We start from the raw sequence: 22,045 nt of genomic DNA on the forward strand, positions 1-22,045 counted from the left end.
GAGGCCGCGGAAAGGAGCCCACGCGCGGGCAGGGGTTTTCCAGGGAAATTCTCCCGTCGCCGCCCAGCACTAAGCAGAAGGCGCAGTCCAAACCAGAAGGGAGTAGTTGAGCAGCAGACGGGAGAGAGAAGACTGAGACAGGAGAGACGCTTTCCACTCCAGGGTCTGAAATATGAGGGAGTCAGAAAGTAATTTCCTCAGATCCTCAGAAACAATCAAACTTTTCATCTTAAAGTGATGGGGAAAGAGTGTGTCTGACCCTGGCAAAAGAGAAAGAAATGGCAGAGACAGTGCTAAGCTATGAAGCAACCTGTCACTGCATCAGGAGTGGGCACAGATGACGAATGGACACCCAGCACCAGGCCCGTGCACAGCATGACGCCCGCCACAGAATGTGCCAAATTGGACAGACACGCAAGGGGCCCACGACCAGTGCTCCCTCTCAGGCCGTGAGTCCTCACGCCAGTAAAACAAAAGAAAATGAGTCCTCATGTGTCAGGATGTTTGTGTCTTGTGTATATTTCTGTGGACATGTTTTGGTGGGTCAGTGTTTATCCACATTTGCTGAGAAGCAATCTGGAAAGATGGGGCTGCCCGGAGAGGTTGTGGAGGCTCCTTCCCTGGAGATCTTCAAAACCCGCCTGGATGTGACCCTGTGCCACATGCTCTAGGTGTCCCTGCTGGAGCAGGGGTTGGACTAGATGATCTCTAGATGTCCCTTCCAACCTCAAGCATTTTGTGATTCTGTGATTGCCTAGGGAGCCACCACGGCCTGCGTTCATGTGAGACATGAAACGGTGTCGCTGCATGTCAGCTCTTCTGAGCCCCTTGCCCTTCGTCCAGCTCACATGCAGCAGGTTTAGCCAGACTTCTCCCTCATTCTCCAGCCTTTTCATCTATGACCATCCTGGGGCTTGTACAAATGATCTGTACAGCCCTCACTTGGCCAATCCTCCCCTCACTCTTCCCCCAAAAACACTAGCATAGACATGGCCAGGATAACAGAGCCAAGACACACTTCTCCCCACCGCACAGCACCCACCCCAGCACTGGGCAACCCGGCCTGTGGCTTCTCCTGCTCCCTGCACTGCCTCCCTCCTGCCTTCCTACCTGGAGCTACTGGAGGAGGGGCCTGCAGCCAAAACACTCTGGAGGGGGCCACAACAGCCACACAGGCTCTTTCTGACCTTTTCAAACTCTGACGAATGTGTTTAGTATAATTGGGAAGCACAAACAGACGAGAAAATTCAACTGGGGAAAGGTCAGTTAAAGGGCAAAAATCCAAATGACGCAAACACTGAAAATCCCCCTGAAGAGCAAAACCACACAAGGAAGCAGAAGGAGCCATAGATACGAGAGAGGATGCAGGAGGATGCTTCGTGGAGAGATGGATGGAGAGCCAGGGAAACCACTAGGGTGATGGGGCCAGAGAGCTCCAAGGGCTAAGGCTGCTCGCGTAGGTTAAGGTGATGTAAATACATCCCCATGCCCAACACACAGTTTGCAGGAGGGGCAGGGGGTGGTTATGGGAAGAGGATACACAAGGGATATTACGCCTTACACTGAAGGTGTTAAAGTGAAGATGATAAAGTGATGGAAAGAAAACAAAAACGCAGAAAATATTTCTGTTCTGCATTTGGTCAAGACCTGGAGCAGGATCAATGCACGTCATGTGAGGACAATGCAATGTCTTCCTGCCCTGGAGGGGTACCTGGCTGGGAATTACACAAGGCTTACTTCCGTTAGGCACAATCACTCTTCAGTCCCGCCGTATTGATCATTCACACCCGAGTCCTGAGCTCAAGCGGCTGACATGGTCTCTGAGCAGCCGCCTCTCAGCACCGTTTCCTAAGGGCCACGAGGCTCACGTGGCTGCCCTGCTACCTGCTACCTGCAGAGAGAGAAGTCTCTCTGCATGGGCCAGTTCCAGCCTGATTTGACAAAGGAATCTGGAGAGTCCAAAAGGAAGGTAAGTTCCAGTAAGTTGTGTGAAAACTGGCAGCCTGATAGAAGAAAGAGTCAGGGTTGTTGGCTGCCCTGGAAGCCCTTAGCCACGCTGCCAAGCAAAAACCCGCTTGTCAAAGCAGTCCAACCGGCCATCAGAAACAAACCAGGGAGAAAATACAGGGAAAGAAGCCTATGTCAGAGAGCAGGGAAGAAAGAGCTCAACAGCACAGGCCATAGGCAAGGAGAAAGGGCCAAGAGCCGTTAGCTGATTATGGGGGAGCACGGGGGATTTGACAAGGTACAGCAGGTAGTGGTGGGGAGGGGGAGAAGCAGGTAGAGCTCACAGCAGGGTGTCATGAAGAGATCCTGGCTGAAGCTGGGGCATGTTAGTGGGAAGTATAGGAAATACAGGACACAAATGCATAGAGAAGCCAGTTTCTTTGGTCTTTGGTCCTCACCAAGCAGGTGGTTAATAAGCTCCGGAATAGCAGAGACATCGCAGAAGACTGGAAAAGAGCTACATGCTGCCAGTATTTGTGAAGAGCAAACAGAAGACCTGAAAATCTCCAGGCAGAGCAGCAGAAGAGCTGATATGAGATTCTCCAGTTAATGCCAATCAGCATGCTTTTGTAAGAAACTGATCTTGCTGCATGAACTTGTTTTGTTCTTGTTAGCCTTTGATGTGACTACAGGTCTGTTTGGAAAAGGTGATGCCTTAGATCTATCCAGGCTTTTGGAAGCATTAATATCCCAAAGCATTTTGATGAAAAAGATGGCATTATGCAATATTGTCAGATCAGGAGATCAAGTTTACTGGAGAATTGCATTCAGCTACCCACAGATGCAAAGGGGCTTGTTCCACCATTGAATAGCAGTGTTTCTTAGGTGCTTCTGCAGGAATGAGTCCTGGGTCAGGAATGATTCACCATTTTCTTCAGTGCTCAGGGTGCAGATAAAAAGTTCTCTCTGATACAGTTTGCTGATGACACAAATATTGTTAGAGAGTTAAAAATAATGAGGCTAGGATCAGCAGAGAATGACCTACTACTCTTAGTAAAGTGGTCATCCACATAAAACTTCTCCGAAGACAGTCAAGAGTAAATTGCATGGCTATGAACAGGAAAAAAACTCATATCTACAGAGAACTTTCAGTCCTGAGAAGAGGTGATTGGAAAAAGATTTAGGGATCATAAAAGGCAGAAAAATCAACACAGGCTGCAGCAATGGATCTGATGTGATCCCTGGCATGCAAATGCTGGACTAAGGAACAGAAGTGAGGAGATGATTACAGCTCTCCCTGTGACATGAGTGAGTCTCATGCTGGAAAACTGCACGCTGCTCTGTGGTCCTTATTTTAAAAGCAACATTGAAACAAAAATGATCCGAAGGCTGGCAAACTTAGTAGTTCGAGAAGGTCAATCTGTTTAATTTATCAAAAAGCAGAAAGAGACATGACTTGATTACAGTATCTCTTCCTTCCTAGGGAAAAGCCTACCAGGTATGCCGGCAGAGAATAACAGGAGCTGGTCACTGGAGGGTGATTAATCACAGAAACAAACTTCCAAGAGAAGTGAAAGATGCTCCGTCTCCAAGTCTTTGAATCATGACTGGAGGCCTGTCTGGAAGGCAGCTCCTGATCTGCCAATTCCAGAGGGCTGTGAGAGCACATGGGAGGAAGCGTTACCATGCACTTACCCTCTTCTGAAACTTGCCTGCAGGCAACCACCACCGAGCTGCCTTAGGTATAATTAAGTACAGGGCTCATGTCCCTGTGTACAATAACCAGGTACCAGTTATATGGCTCAAAACTTTCTGAATCATGTTGCTGCCCAAGAGGTTCACCCCACCCTGCTCTGTGCTTAACAAGTTTTTGGCTAGGAGTTTGTCACGCTTATGCAGTTGTGAAAATCATCTCAGAAGATGTGACCCAGGCTACATTTGGAGAACTGGGAAAAATGTCAGCAGCATTTTGACAAGCTTTTCGGATTCTGCAGTGGTAAAGACACAAGCATGTTGTAATCATACAGCATATCCCTATGGGCTCTGAAGTGGGACTGTAAGAGCGCAGGAAGGAGGGTGGCTCTGTGGCAGGAAGAACATGGTGGTTTCATCCTGTGAAGATCAAAACGAGATCAGGAGAAGAAAAGGATGATGCTAGAGATGCTGGTTACAGATACCATTAGAAATTCCAGACACTCAGAAGTAATAACCCATAACCTTCCAGTATATTTACTTTAAAAATAATGAAATATTGTAAAGTCATATTTTCATTCACATTCTTTGCCTCATACTTTTGAGTCTTCAGGTTACACAAAGATCAATTACACAGTTCTTTGGTAGCCATACGGAGAGAAGCATGCTTTGTTAGCAACATGATCTCAGAGGAATTAAAGATCCAGGAGTTTGGAATTTAATCTCAGCGCCTGATTCCCCAAGCTAGGGAGGAGGTAAAGACTGTGCGAAGTCATGGGCAAGTTGAGGATGCCTTCTAGTGAGAGTTTGCGTGTTTTAAGAGGGTCTTCTCATTTGGAGAGTCCAGGATGAGAGGCATTCAGAAGAGTTTCTGTTATTCCCCTTTGTAGATACAGGCAGGACAACGAGGGAGCAGAACAGTGTTGACCAAACTAATCCAGCACAGCAGACCTAGGGGTCAGAGTGAAGGAGGAGGCAGCATCGAGCTGCTAGGATGCTCAGGCTGCCCGGCTTGATCTGACAAATAATGAAAGGCAGCAAGCGTGTCAGGGAGTGTGAGGGAAACAGATCGATAGAAAGATAAAACTGAGGTGGAAAGAGCTGGCGAGGGGGTTGGGAAGAGAGTAATAAAACTCTACAAATCATTGCAGTTACATCTGAGCCTGATTTGTATGCGCCCTGTGCAGGTGTGAACGAAGGCACCGGGTGAAGGCTGTGGCAAATTAGGCCTAACTACAGAAACAGAGAGCTGAAAGAAGGAAGGAGACAGATCTGTCATTAATATTGCCCTGTAACCTGCCTTTGCAACTCTTACCTCAGAAACCCTGCTTGCTCCTTCATCCTGCTGTCTGCAGAAACCAGGGCTCTGAGAATAGGCATTCATGGCCTTTCCCTGATCCATTAGGCCACAGTGATCTTCATTCTCTCCCAGAGAAGTGACACGAGGTGTCTCAGTAGCATTTGCCCAGACAGAGCACAGAAAAGGTTCCTTATAGGCCCTGACATGGCCAGGCTACTATCGGTGGGCACTCTGCTCCCCTCTACTGCCTCAGCATGGAGATCAAGCCTGAATGTGCCTCAGGCACCAAAATCCCTCAAAATGGGTTGGGGCAGCACACAGGGCTGCAGAAATGAGCCTGGAGCCCCCCTCCTGTGCTCGGGCTGCAACTTCGCCATGAGACGCGGTGCCACCACCCCTCAAGAGAAGGGTTCGCTGGAGCAGGAAGAGGCAGTAGCAGGGGAAGGAGGCAGCACACCCAAACACGCGCCATGTGGCTGCTCTCGGGGCACCACGTGCACAGCACCCGCGCACCGCTCCGGGCTCCTGGGATGAAGCCGACGGCAGCTCCCAGCACGCGTGCCGCCACAAACCAGCCTGGCTCGCAGGCTGCAGCCCGGCGATGCCGCGGCTCCCGCTGCCACCCCTGCTCCATCCAACAGCCGCGCTGGGCTCGCAGGGAAGACAGCAGCGAGGAAGTCGGCACGGGGCAGGAGATGGGTGCTTCCCAACCCCCGTCTCCCCAGGCTCCGCACGCTCTGTTTGCAAGACATGCCCGTCTGTGCAAGCCAAGACCCATCTCCACGCTGGGGAAGGGCCCTGTGTGCCCGTGAGCGCACAAGACCGGACCCGCCCCCACCCGCAGCGGCGCCGCCATGAGCCGTCCGTCCCGTTCGCGGCCGCCGGCGCCGTCGCGCCCTGCAGGGGGCGCCCTAACAGCGGGCCGGCCCCAGAGCGGCCAATGGGAAAGCGGCAGAGGCGGGACGGGCCGCATCCTCCGCCAGTCGCGGGCGTGGGCGTGGCGCGGCGCAGCCCGGAAGCGGCCGCTCTGGAAGGGTGCCGCCATCGCGGCGCGGGGCGCCATGGCAGCTGAGGGGAAGGTGGCGGGGCAGAGCCAGGAGCAGTTCCTGCTGCTGGCCAAGGCCGCCCGCGGCGCTGCGCTCGCCAGCCTCATCCAGCAGGTGCTGGAGGCGCCGGGCATCTACGTGTTCGGGGAACTGCTGGACATGCCGGCCGTGCGCGAGGTGAGCGGCGGCGGCGGCGGGCGGCGGCGGGCGGCGGCGGCCCCGGCGCGCCGTGACCCTCTGCTCTTGGCCGCAGCTCGCAGGCGGCGAGTTCGCGCCCGTGCTGCGCCTGCTGACCATCTTCGCCTACGGCACGTACGCCGACTACCTGGGTGAGCCGCGGCCCGGGCCCGGCGCGGGCGACTCGGCGGGGAGCGCGGCGCCAGCGCGAGCGCAGCCACGGGCGGGAAAGGGGCTCCGCAGAGGGGCCCCGTCGGCAGCGCGGGCCAAGGGGAAGCGCTGCGGGGGGGTGGTGTGCGGGGGGCTTCGGCCGTGGCCATGCTGTGCTGGGCAGTGGGAGCCAGGCCTGGCGCAGTCTGATGGTCTCCTCTTTCCCTCGAGAACAGCAGAAGCAGCAAACCTCCCTCCTTTGACAGAGGCGCAGAAGAACAAACTGAGACACCTCTCAGTTGTCACTCTGGCTGCCAAGATCAAGGTAATGGGTGTGGTTTTCCTGCTGGCCCTTTTTCCTTTGGGATGGCCTCGTGCTAGTTACCTTCGTGTTCCCACAGTGCATCCCCTACTCAGTGCTGCTGGAGCAGCTGCAGCTGAAGAACGTGCGGCAGCTGGAGGACCTCGTCATCGAGGCCGTGTATGCAGATGTGCTGCGTGGGAGCCTGGACCAGCGGAACCAGCGCCTGGAGGTGGATTACAGCATTGGGCGGGACATCCGAAGGGAGGAGCTAAGCACCATCACCCGCACCTTGCAGGAGTGGTGAGGAGGAAGCCCCCGTGGTAACACCTAGGAAGGCTGAAGGAGGCACCAGGGGCTTCCCCAGGGTCTCTTTGAGGGGAGGAGTGTTTTGAGGTGCTCTGCTCAGTCCCCTTTCTTACACTGCAATGGAAGATAAGTTTTCAGGCCCTCTGTCTGCTTCCGGAGGGGCAATGGCAGCTCAGCCACCTTTGCGTAGTTGTGGCTCCTGGCAGGAGACCTCTTGAGCATATGTCAGTATAGCTCCTGATCTTGCGTCGCTTTGCTCTTTGCCCCCTGCCCCCCAGCCATGTAATAGAGTTGCTTTGTTATTACATGGGACTGCTGCTCCTGGGTCTCCTCTAACTGGTATAGTCATTGCCTTCAAGTCTTGTTGGCCTCTAGAGTTGAAGTCTGCTGTCCCTCACTTTTCTTTCTGTGCAGTGAAAATCTACCCTGCCTGTTCAGTCTTATGTCTTCTCTACAGGTGTCAAGGTTGTGAAGCTGTCTTGTCAGGCATTGAGGAACAGGTTAGCCGAGCCAACCAGCACAAAGAGCAACAGCTGGCACTTAAGCAGCAGATAGAGAGTGAGGTGAGTAGGCTGGGAAACAGCCAGTACCCATCACTTAAAAATGACTGGAAACCAGTACTGTGTGGTTGTTGCTGGCTTTGCTCAAGTAAGGTACCACCTTTCCCTGCACAAGGACCCCAGAGCTCTGTACTTCGAGTTCAACTAACTCGCTCAAGATTCAACTAAATGCTCTTACACAGTGCAAAGATCTGGATATTTGTTAAATCTTTTGTTTGACCTGTTTGTTTGGTGCTTGCTTTTTCAATATGGCAGGTGGCAAATCTGAAGAAGACAATTAAAGTGACAACAGCGGCTGCTGCAGCAGCCACATCTCAAGACCCAGAACAGCATCTAACAGAGCTCAGGGAGCCAGCTCCGGGCACCAACCAGCGCCAGGCTAGCAAGAAAACTTCCAAAGCCAAAGGGTGAGACATGGTATCAGCTGAATGTGGTCGCTGGTTGTGTGTATTGAGGAACTGAACTGGTGGAGCTTCTGTTTCAAAGCAATGAGGTTACCCACTGCAGAACTCTGTCCCCTGGGCATGAGATGGTCACAGATGTAGTCCCAGCTGAGCTCTCTCCCCTAGTGATGGAGGGAAATGCATGCAGCTCTTGGTCTAAAGCAGAGTTCATAAATCTTCCTCGCATCAGCCACTCTCCTTTTGGAAAAGGAAGTCAGGGTTGAGCTTTATTGCTCCACTCTAAAATGTTCTCTCTCTCTACAGACTCCGGGGCAGTGCGAAGATTTGGTCTAAATCAAACTAGCTGGATCTTCCTTCACAACTAGGAGGGTGAGAGGTAGATATTTTTTGGGGGAAGGGGTGGTAGCAAGTGTCCCAAGTATGGTGCTTCAGAACTCATCTCCAAGATCCATGTCTCCAACTAATTCTGCTGCATGTTTGTTCTCTCTCCTGTCTTTTTTCTTTCCAGGCAGTCTGTCCTTCTTCTAGCATAGCGTTTTTGCTCCCTAAGCTTCCATTTGCATGTGTTGCTGTTTCCCATACCCCTCAAGGCCCCATCACCCCGACCATATATTTCTCTCTCTTTTTCTCTCCATTTCTTTTGACAGATTAAGTGTAAAGAGCTATAGGACTGGTCATCCCTGCACCAGGAGGGTATCACAGAAGCTTGGAAGGAGAGTGCTGGTGCTCTGCGGTCGTTTGGCTTTGTGAGACCGCTGAGACGCTTTGCTCTGGGATGCAGCTAACATCTTTTATCATTTTATCTTTGTTTTGCTGGGCAGGAGGGTAGTTTTTGAAAGGATTCTTTTAAAAATATATATAAATATATTATAAATATCTATAAACCAATAAAAATATAGATCTATGGACATATCTATACAAACTTGTGTTTTTGCAGTGGTGTTTCATTATGCCTCATGCATCCTGATTTTGGAGGTTCCAGAATAACTTGTATTGAAAACCTGTCTCCAATCTATGTGAGGAATGTCCTCAAAATACTCACTTCCTGCACAAAAGGGAAGCGCTGCAGCAGCTGTATTGGGATGAAGGTCCATTAAGCAGGAATGAATTGTAGCTCCTATGTGAAGGACGTTCCTACATAGGATCTATAACTGCTGTTGTTCTGGAGAAAATCAAAGACTTTGGCCTTTCAGTCATCTGAGTTCAGCTTTTTTGGATGGAGATGTCCTGCTGTGTGATTTCCTTTGAGTTATCAGTGAAGAGTTTTAAGTTATCTTGTGCGATTTGCCTCCAAATTTTTTAAAAATACAATTTTCAATGAGTCTCAGAGCCCTGGGCAGGTGCAGAGACTAGAAAGACATTCATGTATTTTTGTTGGTAGCGAGTGATATGGTACTTGTGTGACAAAGAATTAAGAGTAAGAAAATTATTGCCCATCAGTGTAAGCTTTTGTAGAATATATCCTGTTTTCCCCATTTCTAGATGATGTAATGTCTGGTCAAAAATAAACCTTAATGTAAGTGACTGCTGTGAGATGCCCAGAAAAACTCATCTGGTTCTTTAGAAGCTTCAGCCTTGAGCCTGGCTTGATGTGTCAGGCAGATGTGAGTGTCAAACTGCTGTTTCATATTGATGTAAGCTGATCTAAGTTGACATACATTGTGAGTCCTGACCACTTGATTCTGCCTCTTGCTTTGTGCCTGTGCTAATAATGTTTGATTCCCTGAACCTGGATTGCTGAGTGTCAGCAAACGGGCAGAAAATTTATCTGACAACTGTGGCTAAAAGCCCCGGTGGTTGGTTGTAAGGGTGAGACTTTTATCAGCTCATTAACTAGGCTAATTTTGATCTAAGTTAGTGAGCTATTCCGGCTTCCTATGCAGATGGTTTAGAGCTAAGGAAGAAGGTGGGGATTGTGCAGATAGGCGCAAGACTTGTGGCGGTGGTGAGACCGTCTTTCCTTGGAGGGTGGTGAAGGCATTATGTCATCCTGGTGCTCACGCTTCATGAAAAGTTGATCTGTGCTATTTGCTGTTTTATTTCACTGGTTCTCAACTGCCACCATCCAGCAGTAACCTTCACTGAGATCCCCTACCAGCCCGTGAACCCGTAAGCACAACTTGCTTCCCTGCATGTGCTCACGGTCTGTCTATAAGGTCACAGGCAGAGGTATAGGGACGTGCTTGCCAAGGGGCAGGGATGTATCGAGCTGTTCTGGGTGACTGCTGTCACTGGCTCAGCTGTCACACAGAACTAGTCCAGAACAACACCAACACCACCACTGTCCTGTGACCTTGTGCATCAAGCCTTTTAGGTGCAATTGGTTGGTGAGGAAGTGCTGAGTAGGAGGGCTTTGGCATGGTGTTCAGGCATAAGATGCAAATTCAGCAGCAGGAGAGCGTGGGGAGGGAGCTAACCTTGTTTTGCCTCAGCTCACCTGGAGAGAGAGGTCTGGATAGTTTGGCGCAAAAATGAGTTTACTTGAGTTGTATTTTCCGTAAAACACAGGGAGAATCTGGGTTATACTTTCATCTTTTGTTTAAATTATCTTGAGCCTTAGTCTGTCTGCATCGCATAACCTTGGCGGGGAAGGTCACTGTACTCCATGCATCTGTAATTGTCTATGAAAAGTGGTAATGTCTGTATGCATCAAACTCTCCATCTCCTTAGGAAAGGCTAGTCTGGGCCTAAGGTGCTAATAGGGGTATGATACCTGGCAAGGCCTGAGCACCTGCCAAATGTCAGTAGCACCTCCTGCCCTTGGAAAGACAAGCCTCTTGTAAAGGCTTTGGAGGTGTGATTCTAAGGAAAGAGCCAAGAATTCGCTCCCTGATGAAACGGAAGAGCAGGACAAAGCACAAGTATTGAAAGACTGTTGAAATCCATGGGAAAGGGAACCAGGTGCCCTGCAGTCACTCTGACCTTTTGACATAAATCCCCGTAACAGGGATGGAGTGGTGGCATCTCTAGGGAGATCGGAGGTAACCAATAATGGATGAGCATATTTGTGCCTCATAAAGAGTCACGTTGCCACTTATGGAAAACAGATATAACTACCTGGCACAGCAGCAGGAGGGTGTACTGAACACCTGCAGAGCTGCCAGCAGTGCCAGAATCCGCATTCCACATTTCTTGGCTCCTTTCTGGCCTATTAGTTGTGGGCATTAGATACGGAGGTTGGTCTTTTGTTTGTTTGTTTAGGGTTTTTTGTTTGTTTGTTTTGTTTTTTATTGCTTGGTTGGCTGTTTTCTGTTTATTGGCTTTTGTTTTTAACACCTTGATTCTTCACAGTTTAAGTCCAGAATTCAGAGTCTGAAAGTAGAGTCAGAAAAGCCCATTTTGTTCCTTGAATCAGTCCCAGGAGATCCATGCTGATAGTTCTCCACAGTATCCTTGTATGAACACCTTTCATGTGCACATGTTAATGCAAAGAAGTAGCTGAGGCCTGGGCCTGTTTGCACAGAGATGCTCCCTTTCATCCGGAGAGCACAGAAACCAGTGTCCGGCTGAAAACAAGCAAAGGGTAGTCAGGAACAGGGGTCTTGTTACACCAGCTCCTAGGCCACGATGAAATCCAAGGCTCAGATATCCTCATGCCTCTTCGTACATTTGTTATCTTATTTAAGCCAGTGTTGAAATGCCTCTGTGCCTCAGCCATAACTATCCCCTCCCTGCCAGAGAGTCAACTGAACTCTCCAGTAATGGCATTTGATAAGCGCGGTCATAGCTTCCCTTTTTAGTCCTTACTCCTCTCAAAGCTTGCCGTATTGCAGATTTCAGAAGAGTTTCAGATCAAATGTATTAGACTGAGGGGCATTTGCCCAACCCTGAAAGTCTTCCATTTTGTTTACTTTCAAAGGGAACACCTTTTAAGACCCCCCATTAAGAAAATAAGGAAAGCGGAAGATAGCATATAGATTTATTTTAGGCCTTTTTTATGACTGAAATATAAATAAGAGCTTTTCAGTACTGAAGGAAAATATTGCTGCAAATTGCCTTGCCTGATGGCTAACAGCAGGCAGGGCCGTAGGTTTCTCTTCACCCTTCACCTGAAAAATCCAGCTCTATTTTCCTGCTCACTTCAGCCGTGACTTTGAATTTCAGTCAGGGAGGATGTGAAGATTAATTAATTAGTTAACATTTGTAAATCACTTTGAAGATGGTGAGAGTGAGATAAGTACCAATCATTATTATTATAAGTTTTCATTTTAATTTTAAATATTTCAGTGTTTTTAACCCTCTTTTCTCCCAAATAAAAAGTGAGAGCGCAGGTCAAGTAGAGCTGAGTGGAAAGGTCTGGACACCTGAGGCTGTGTGAATGGGAGAAGAAGGAATGTGAATGACAGGTTAGTCCTGGCTCAAGGAGCAGGAAAACTGCCAGCTCTGACCACACAAGTTTAAGGATTCTTGAAGAGTAATCTGCTGCAACTCCTTGTTGTGTATTATATGTAGGACTTTGACATCAGGGTTCAAATAGGGATAAGGGCAGGAAGTAGGACAGACAGTAGCTCTGTCCCCACGCCTCCTATTCACACCTGGCTGTAGAGTGGGTTTGTCGGGCACTGCCCCAGCTGGCTTGTTCTAGGAGCTGCCTTCACCTTCTTGCTGGGGTTAATGATGCTGATTCTCCTCTACTGAATTCCTCTAGGAGGTGAGGGAACAGGATGGGGCAATTTGTCTCAAGGATGTGGCCATTTCCTCTTCCACAGCATCTTGCCCCTTCAGTGAACCCCTACGCCCACCCCCAGTCCCACAGAGATTCCTGCAGGCTTGGCTGCTGCCATCAATTACAGCCACACACTTCTGCTGAGCTGGGGCATTAGCAGCTATCAGCCAGGAGCTCAGAAATCCCCTTTCAGCCCCTCAGGGGACCGGAGTGGATGTTACCTTGGAGTAGGAAGTGCAAGCGAAAGGTGGGCTGAGTGTCCAAGAGGAGTCCAGGATGAGAGACAAAGATTTGGGCAAGTCATAGGAACAGAGTGCTGGCTCACAGCAAAGGTCCAAGCAGCCCGACATCCTACCTCTACCAGTTATCTATACCTGTTGGCTAGGGCAAAGCATAAGGACAAGGCAAGCACTTGTAGAATTCTCCCATCCACCTATGATTTGTTCATAGAGGCTTACGAGTCAGCCTCGTGTTTTTATGTTTAATAGCTTTCCAATGGTCTCTCTCTGATGGAAGGTGATGGCAATTTTGTTAACTGAGGTAGTTGCGGCTTCCCTTGTCTCTGATCCCCACATGAGACAAATGAGGGTTTTCTCAGATGGGCTATTGCTTGTTAAAAATGTCCCAGCCTTAGTTGTGCAGGGTTTTAATGGGACTGCAGAGGGGGAGAAGCTCAGAGAGAAAACACTCTTGACAGCAGGTTTCAGAAGGTCTGCTGTAGGGAGCACACGACCCAGTGAGTCACAGTCCTGTTTCCAGTCAGAAGTACTGCTGGTTTTCCTGTCCCTGGGGCCAGTATCTGAAAACAAATACTGCAGGAAGGGCAGAAACCCTCCGCCCAGCCTGGCCCTTCCACCCCTCTCCAGTGACCGTTGGGATGGGTGACCAGGGCAAGGACAGTGTGTGTGGCTGGGGTGGGCTGCAGGGCGGCCCTGTGCAGGGGGTGGCCCCATGGCCCAGCCTGGTCCCAGGGGGCCCAGCGGAGAGTGGGCAGCCGCTGACAGGAGGAGCACAACGGGCCATGGAAGCAGCACGGGCGTGGGGCTGGAGCCAGTGTGGGCATCCCCTGCAGGGTGCTGAGCCTCCACGAAGCCTCTGCAGGAAGGTGAGGGCAAAGGGGGTGGGTGGGCAGCCCTGGCAGAGCTGGGGCTCGCAGGGCTCATGTGCTGCCTCAGGGTGCCCGGCTGAGTCCTCACGGGCACGGAGGACACCCACACGGGGATGTCCCTTCCCTGCACCGGGCTGCTGGAGGGGGCTGCGGAAATCGCCCTTAGAAATGGGCCAGCGGGATGGAAGGGGCAGAGGAGAAACAACATTGACATAAAAGCAAGGGGTGGAAAGCAGCCAAGATTACCTGCTGGTGGACTGGGGTTATGCTCTGTGTCAGTTCTGAGTTAAAGGAGTGCAACCTAAAGCAAGGTTAAAGGTGGAGACTGACACTGCTTGCGTTAAGAGGACAAGTCTTACTTCTGTTAGAGAGGTCTTCTGTAAGTGGGGGCTACCACCTTCCCGACAGAAATTAGTCTGGCAGCTTTCCATGGGATTTATAAGAACTGCAGTACATACTGGTGGTAGGAAATCTGCTGTGCGAGTTACATCCATGTACTGGTTCCAGTGCCAGCCAGAAATGGTGTAGTGTGGGATCAACACACACTACAGAGGCTTGTGACTACAGGGACTGTGTCTGTGACTCTGTCTGTTCTTTCTGTGCATTAGTTTGTCTGACACACAAAGACTTTTGCCAATATTGGGTACCAGAGGGTCTGGTCCACAAGACATGTAGGTGAACTGGTGTCTCAGTCTGCTTTCTGTGGAGCTGTACCCTCTCTCAAACTCTCCCAGTCAGCAGCGGCAGCCACCCAGGCTTTTGGCATCCTCTTCCCAGCTGGAATTAAGCCCTGTGGGACTGAGCCCTGGCTTTGCAAGAGCAGGGCACAGTGCAAGTAGGGGAGGGTCAGCAGAATCCCACATGCTACATGGCAACTGCAGCTTGCAGATCTCAGACATCCTTCTTATCTCTCTTTTTTTTTTTTTTTATGCACTGGAATAGTGACTTGTCCTACTCTAGCACTCTTCTTTCTCTGCTAACCTTTCACTGGGCCACTGCAGTGCTACAACCTGCAGGGATCTCCTTTCCTCATGCCTTTTCCTAGTACTAGTCTTTGCCTAGCTGGCTGTCTGTAGTGCTTGGCAAAACCATTCAAGTTCTTTACAGGTTCTTCAGCCACCCACTGCTCAGGTGTTACTCTCCACAGCTGTTCCAGTTTTACAGGGGCTTCCCTGCCAGAGCAATCTTGGACTGTGCTAGATTTTCACCTGCCATTTCCGCTGGGAGCAGCTGGTGGCAGAATCTCCCACTGCCAGGGGAAAGGAGTTCATTTGCAACAAAATTCTGTGTGTAACATGCAATTATATTCACATTGTGTTTCATTCAATAGATACTGAAATGTCAGCTGGAGCAAGGGTTGTGTACCTTATATGGATAGCAAGAGTGTCTGGAGTTGTCACTGCGTTTGTGTGTTTAAAAACAACTCCAATCCTTCTTGGGACAAATGAAAGCACAAATGAAGCTCCATCCAGTTCAGATCAAGAGAAAACATTTCTGGGCAGCGCTCACCTTGCTCTGCTTCCAGCAGGATTCCCTGCAGCTCCCTTTGTAGCAAAGGCTTCAGAGCACTGGGGAAAGAAAGATGCTCTGCTTGGTAGGAACAGAAACAAGATGGGGCCTCCTGGTGACAGAAGAGGATGTCTTCCAGTCGCAGGCATTGTCATAATCCCTTGTATAAAATTCTCGACTGCTGATCTAAAACTGGTTAATTTTATTGTCCCCAGTAATGCACTTGAAAGACTGCCTCAGAACTGGATGACCATAGTAGTTACAGAAGTTTTCTAATATTCATCTTAAATGCATTCACAGATAGTTTATATTCACTTGTTCCTGTACCAATGAGGCTTTAGTTTAAATTGCTCTTCTTCCTCCTTGCTATTAATCTCCCCTGTGTATAGACTTTGCTTTGCTTGGCTAAGCAAACCAGTTTCCTCTTACATGATGAGCTCTCTTGTGCCCCAAGCCATCCTAAAATCCCTTGCCCTTCAAACGCAGCTTTCTTGGCTACAAATGAACATAGTTCTCATTTACAGGTGAGGTCTTCTCAGTATCTTGCACAGCAACATATACAGCAACCTATAGCTACTAGAAACACTTTCCTAATTGCGTTTGTCTTTTCCTATATTTTTACAGTCATCATAGGACTGGCTGGTCACTCTGAGTCTTTTTTTCTTCTCTGCTGCTTATAATCAATGCTCTTCTCCCTGTTAGTAAGCGGTGGATATTATGAGGCCAGTATCTCTGCTTTCAGCTTACCTCTGATCACTATGACACTAGCAGTTGGAGATAAGTGGTGTTTATTCCATTCCTCGTCCCGTCTGGCCCCCAAATCTTCTATCAAGCATCCTCAGGATTTACAAACTCAGTCAGCTCAAGCTGCCAGATGTAAGGAGATAGTGGAATTAACAATAACCTAAGTGGAGTTTTCCCATAGGGACGTTTTTCTGAAATGTTGTCTCTAAAAAAAAACACTCACGGGAAGAAAAAAAAAAAAGACTTAGTTACATTTAAGTCAGATTGAAAAATACAATCACGACATTTTTAAGAAAGTTTTGGAAATGTAAAAATAGTTGCAGAATCTTGCAACTGATTTTAAGCTGGACTCTATTTTGAGATCTAGTCTGAATTATTTTGCTTTGGGGATTTTATACTCTTTCCTCGCTCAGATGTGCATTTCTTTCTCAACCAGAATGTTGGGCCTACAGACAGCTGTTTCCTGTAACTTGGACTTTCCTCTTGTCCTCTTTGAAATATTTGCCAAGTCACCTGTTCTTTTGCTCTCCTTCCCACTCTTCCTGGCAGCCTAGCACTGCTCTCTCTCTGATTCCCAAATTTCTAATGGCCGAAGGGATCAGCATGATCACATAGTTTGGCTCCCAAGTGGCAAAGAGCTAGCTCACTCAAGTGTATGTCAGCTCTCTACATTCTGCTTGAGACATCCCATCTAAGATTAGGAATAGCAAATAATGAAAAAAAATCAGGTATGCTGGTCTAATGATCTCTCTACTGAAAGTCTGCACTTTAACTCAAGCATGGGCTGGCGTTGCCGACACTGGGATGAAGTTTCTGACAGTAGAGGGCTCTTTAACCTGGCTGAAAATCTAAAGCTAATGATGCAAAGGGAAATAGACTGCCTGAGCTCATGGCAGCTTATGGTGCCAGCCAGTGTTTCCAGGCTTCAGGTCACCCTTGTTGCTCCCTTCTTGAATCCTTGTAATATCTGGTGTCTTTTTTTTTTTTTTTTTTTTTTTTTTTTTTTTTTTTTTACTGTAGTGTAGCTGAATTTACAAGTGTTTATGCACTGGTTTCACTACTATGTTATACAGAAGACAATTCATCTCCCAACTCGATGACCACAGGCTAATGCACCCAAACACAACCCATCTCCACATCCCCCCGCTTGGTTAATTTGGTTATCTCGCAATTGCTGAATTCTTTTTGCAGTCCCTCCAAAGCTTCCAGAAAACAGTCCTCCATCTTGAAAGAGCACAGATTACACTTATGTTCCCAGATGAGTGTCCTTTTGCTTTCAGTACAGCCAAAAATACTTATTCTTTATAAATAAACACCATATCAACGGATACAGACAGCTCTGCACTGTTCATCTTTTTCTGTCATTTATCACCTCCATCTTTCCTTGTGTCCTCTGAAAGCTTCATCAGCACTTACCTTCTTTCAGACCATTAATCAACATAACAATAAGCATTAGTTTCAGAACAGTATTCGGCCAATAATACTTCTCTATGTTGGGAAGTCTTTTTTTTTCCCTTCATTGCTTGAAAACTATCAGTAAACTAGAATTTGTAATATAGGGTCCCTTGTTTTTTTAATATATGCATTTAAAAAAAAAAAAAAAAAGAATAGCCTTGTGTGATTAAGTTAGACACCTTGTGCTAGCGTAACTTCAAGCTTCTGTATTGCTTTAGTTAACCCAAGCCATGATCTCATTAGAAAATTTACAGTCAATGGACAAGAACAATTTTGAGAAGATGAGAGTGGGAACACCGTAATTGTCTTTAAAAAACACACACAAAAAAACCCTCAAACCCTTGTAAGTATTGGCATGAGGTTAGCTTTCACAGGCTTGTCCCATTTCCCAGGTTGAACCCAACATCCCAGCATTCTGCAATGCTTTTATCAGGAAAAGTGTAGAGCTTTAATATAAAAACATTTAAGGACAAAGTTCATAATAGCTAAAACAGCTCTTACTTTGATGATAAACTTTCAGATATGGGAAACATTGGCTTTTTTGTTTGCTGTATATTAGTGATTAAGACTATATTCGATTTGTCTGCAGCTAATGTGGGTTGTTGTCCATCTCATCCATCTTTCTGCCAGTGTTTCCTGTTTCCCGCCATTACGCTTCATTCTGTTCACCTAATCTTCTTTCTCTGTTTTTTTTTTTATTTTTGTATGGCTGTCCCACTTTTCTCACTCCAGGTGCCCTACTTAGACTTATTTCTTTGGCAAGACCCATAAATACCACTGCCCTGCATTGCTCTGATGCGTCAACAAATCCCATGTGAAGTTGACAACTTTGGGAAAAAGGAGTAAAAGTTGCTTCAGGTGGATAAGGATGGCTTGGAAGCATGCCATTTGCATGCTGTTCAGTTTATTCATCAATGACCTGGATGAAGGCACAGAGGGCTCCCTCAGCAAGTTTGCTGATGATACAAAACTGGGAGGAATAGCTGATAACCCAGAGGGCTGCTCTGCCATCCAGAAGGATCTGGACAGACTGGACAACTGGGCAGTGAAAAACCTCATGCAATTCAACAAGGCCAAGTGCAAGGTCCTGCACCTGGGGAGGAATAACCCCAGACACCAGTACAGGCTGGGGACCGACCTTCTGGAGAGCAGCTCTGCGGAGAGGGACCTGGGTGTCATGGTGGACGACAAGTTGACCATGAGGCAGCAGTGTGCCCTCGTGGCCAAGAAGGCCAATGGGATCCTGGGGTGCATTAAGAAGAGCGTCTCCAGCAGGTCGAGGGAGGTGATCCTGCCCCTCTACTCAGCCCTGGTGAGGCCACATCTGGAGTACTGTGTCCAGTTCTGGGCCCCACAGCACAAGAGACATGTGGAGCTGCTGGAGAGAGTCCAGCGCAGGGCCACAAAGATGATCAGGGGCCTGGAACATCTGCCCTATGAGGAGAGGCTGAGGGAGCTGGGCCTGTTCAGCCTGGAGAAGAGAAGGCTGAGAGGGGATCTAATCAGTGTCTATAAGTACCTCAAGGGAGGGAGTGCAGAGGATGGTGCTGGTCTCTTTTCAGTGGTGGCCACTGACCGAACTAGAGGTAATGGCCACAAACTGAAGCACCAAAAGTTCCACAGGAACTTAAGGAAAAATTTTTTAACAGTGAGGGTGACAGAGCACTGGAACAGGCTGCCCAGAGAGGTTGTGGAGTCTCCTTCTCTGGAGATCTTCAAAACCCACTTGGATGCCACCCTCTGCCATGTGCTCTAGGTGACCCTGCGTGTGCAGGGGGGTTGGACTAGATGAGCTCTAGAGGTCCCTTCCAACCTTAAGCATTCTCTGATTCTATGATCTCACACACATGTTATTTGTTTGGCTTTCACATTGGAAATATCGTCTCACCTTTCTCCATTCTGCTGCAGGAGTTATCAGAGAAGCCTCAGAAACGTAGAATGAGATTAACCCCAGCCCTGCAGCTTGTCCTGACACAACGTGGAATATTTTCAAGGGGGACCATTCCTACTTGAAACTGTAATGAATGTGAACATCGGGGGGAAACCAAACTTAGGGGTGATCTAAATGTGAAAATTAGGATGATTTAATTAAAAGCAGTTTTCTACTTGTGTGGGCATTATTGTTTTCAGGCAATGCAAGTAAAACAGTACAGTGCACCTTCTGTGCACCCGGAGTACACCTGCTTACTTGAAACAATGTATTGTTTCTCACAGATTGTCTATAGACAGGAACACCTGAATGGCTGCTCAGGTACAGCTCCTTGTTGTCACTCTACAATGCTCTGCATGCTCTTTTTTCAAATTTTAACAACCTACTTCAGTGATCTGTTAGTCTATCAGTTAGCCCTGGATATTGGCTGAAGCAAAAGCCCCAAGCACAAGCAGCACTGGCTCAGCAAAAGGCAACAATGACGGTAAATCTTATTTCCACTGAGATAGTGATCTGTCACCTTTCTCCTCACCTTCACATTCTTCCCTCTTCTTCACAGTCCCTCAAACCACTGATTGAGAAGCGTTGCCGTGCCCGGATCAATGCCAGCCTGAAGCAGCTGAGGCGGCTTCTTCAGCAGACCCCAGAGCAGCAGGTAAAGATCTGCCTTCGGTGATTGGAGAAGTCAAAGGGAGTTTTATTATCCCTTTTCCTTCAAAAACAACCTGCTACTCCCTGAAGTCAGAGGATCACGTACTGCCATGATTCGCAGACTGACGAAACAGAAAACCCTCCAATACACTCCTTATACTTACTTTATTATTCAAAATCCTCTCTCCTGGACTCCTGCTTTTGCTTTCCAGCCTTAATATGTTAAAAGCATATTTTACTAAGTGCTTTTTTTTCCCATTTTGCCAGAATACCAGAGCCTTGTCACGCCTGGAGAAGGCTGAGATCTTGGAAATGACTGTACAGCAGTTAGCAAGGCTCAAGAAGCCAGGTAAATCACTTTTCATAACCTCTCCTGGAGGAACAGAGCATGCAGTGGTTCAAAATCTGTAATTGGAGTGGCACCTGAACAGGCCGAGGGGCTGAATCCAGATAAAACTGTGTATCTCTGAGAAAGGCATGATTACTCACAGGCCGTTCCAGTTTGTGGGCAGTTGCAGCTTGAACAAGTCACAACACTAACATCATTGCTGTCACACTTCTGGCTTTGCTCTATGTCAAAGATAACTGAATCCTTGCATCTTAAAGTTCAAAATCAACTTTTGCCCCACTGTGTCCACATCCCTGTTCTCGTTCTCAGACATCGCTTCGAGGAACAGCCAGGACTGCTGCTGGTTACCACCACTGTCTTGATGCTGTGAGCACCTTTCTAAGCTCGGTTGGCTCCTCAGTGGATCAAAACACCAGATCCCTCATCTTGTGTCAGCTTGACACTACCATGGAGACGAAGACTGCTGCTGCTCCAGCTCCTTCTCCCAAAGTCTGGCAACCCCGAAGTGACTTGCCCTCTGCTAAACCTTCCCAAGGCCCCACTTTTCTTCATGTAGCTTCTCCTTCGGCCACCCTTTCCTCAGGGCCTGCCTTGGTTATGGCATCTCCAGACACTCAATTCACTGCCAGGGGGCAGCTGACTTATCCCCCTCCAACACTTGCCTCCCTGTCTCAACCAAGTTTCCGGCCTTCGCATTCCCAGATGCTGGAGACCTCTCCAACTGCAACCCCACTGTGGAGGCCGTGGTGAGCTGTCACCTAAAGAATGGGACTATAACCTTATTGGGGCTTTCTAGCGGACAGATCAGAGTGTGGGAGTGGGGACAGAACCTGCCCTCTGCTCTGCGCTCCCCTGAAGGCGGCAGCACGCGAGAACTCCAAATTTTCAAGGGCCAGATTCTATATCCCGTTTTCAAGGCAGGAGAATTGCTTCTATCCCTCTATTAGAGCTCAGATGTAGAGCATGGGAATACATAGTAATATTCTGGCACAGCATGTGCAAATGGTAGATCCAAGTCATGCATCATTTCCTTTGTTTTGTTCCAAATAGTTTCATTAAAAGGTTTACAGAACAGTGTTTGCTGGAGCAGGGTACTGCCTCATGAACCCAGGAGATCTTTTCTTAGCCCTGTTTTCCTAATAACTGCCTTTCTAAATAATGCTTTTAAAGTTTCACCTAATACTGAAGAAAGGACCATTAATAACAGCCTCAAACAACATCAGCGTCAGTTGCAGAGAAATAATAGGAAAAGAGGGGAGATACTCCCCAGATTGTGCAGAAATTGTACAGACCCCAGAGGCCCACTCAGGGCTGCACAGGATGACCGGGAAGCAAAGAACACCAACAAATCCCCTCGGAGGGCATTGTCAAATGACACCAATTAAAGGGTATTTTTGCAAGTGGTGGGTTCCTGGGTTTTCTTTTACAATTTCTGTGCTATCACTGAGCACTATTTCTTTGTTTTGTAACTACAGGGGAAGGATTTAGAGAGGAAAAAAAAAACAAAAAACAAAAAACTTAAAATTAGACACTAAATTTCCTTCTCACTTCCCAAGGACACGGAAGAGGTTACTTAGTTTCACAGTAGGCATAGTTCCATTAGCAGAAGGCAAGAACTGATCCAACGACTCTTTACAGTTTGTTTCTTTATTCAGTAAACATCTAGTTACAAGTTTCACAAATTAAAAAAAAAGTGGGGTAGCTCACCGAATAGGGGCCAGGGAGACGAAAGGTTGGTTCAGCTTTT

At 48.2% G+C, this 22,045-nt stretch overlaps 1 protein-coding gene and 1 pseudogene across 1 annotated transcript; both read left to right on the forward strand.

Moving 5' to 3' along the window:
• Positions 1–5,983: 5,983 nt before the first annotated feature.
• COPS7A (COP9 signalosome subunit 7A) lies at positions 5,984–8,808 on the forward strand. The gene is made up of 8 exons (XM_088520787.1): positions 5,984–6,162; positions 6,239–6,314; positions 6,549–6,637; positions 6,714–6,916; positions 7,380–7,485; positions 7,738–7,889; positions 8,190–8,262; positions 8,534–8,808. The coding sequence occupies exons 1-7, from the start codon at positions 6,001–6,003 to the stop codon at positions 8,227–8,229; spliced, it is 828 nt and encodes a 275-aa protein (XP_088376913.1). The 5' UTR covers positions 5,984–6,000; the 3' UTR covers positions 8,230–8,262; positions 8,534–8,808.
• A 4,765-nt stretch (positions 8,809–13,573) lies between these two features.
• LOC148595433 (transcription factor HES-1-like) lies at positions 13,574–21,245 on the forward strand (annotated as a pseudogene).
• Positions 21,246–22,045: the final 800 nt, after the last annotated feature.

The sequence above is a fragment of the Tinamus guttatus genome, unplaced genomic scaffold (assembly GCF_059628265.1).
Source record: "Tinamus guttatus ecotype Peru unplaced genomic scaffold, ASM5962826v1 Tinamus_guttatus_pri_ptg000098l, whole genome shotgun sequence".
NCBI classification, from domain to species: Eukaryota; Metazoa; Chordata; class Aves; order Tinamiformes; family Tinamidae; genus Tinamus; species Tinamus guttatus.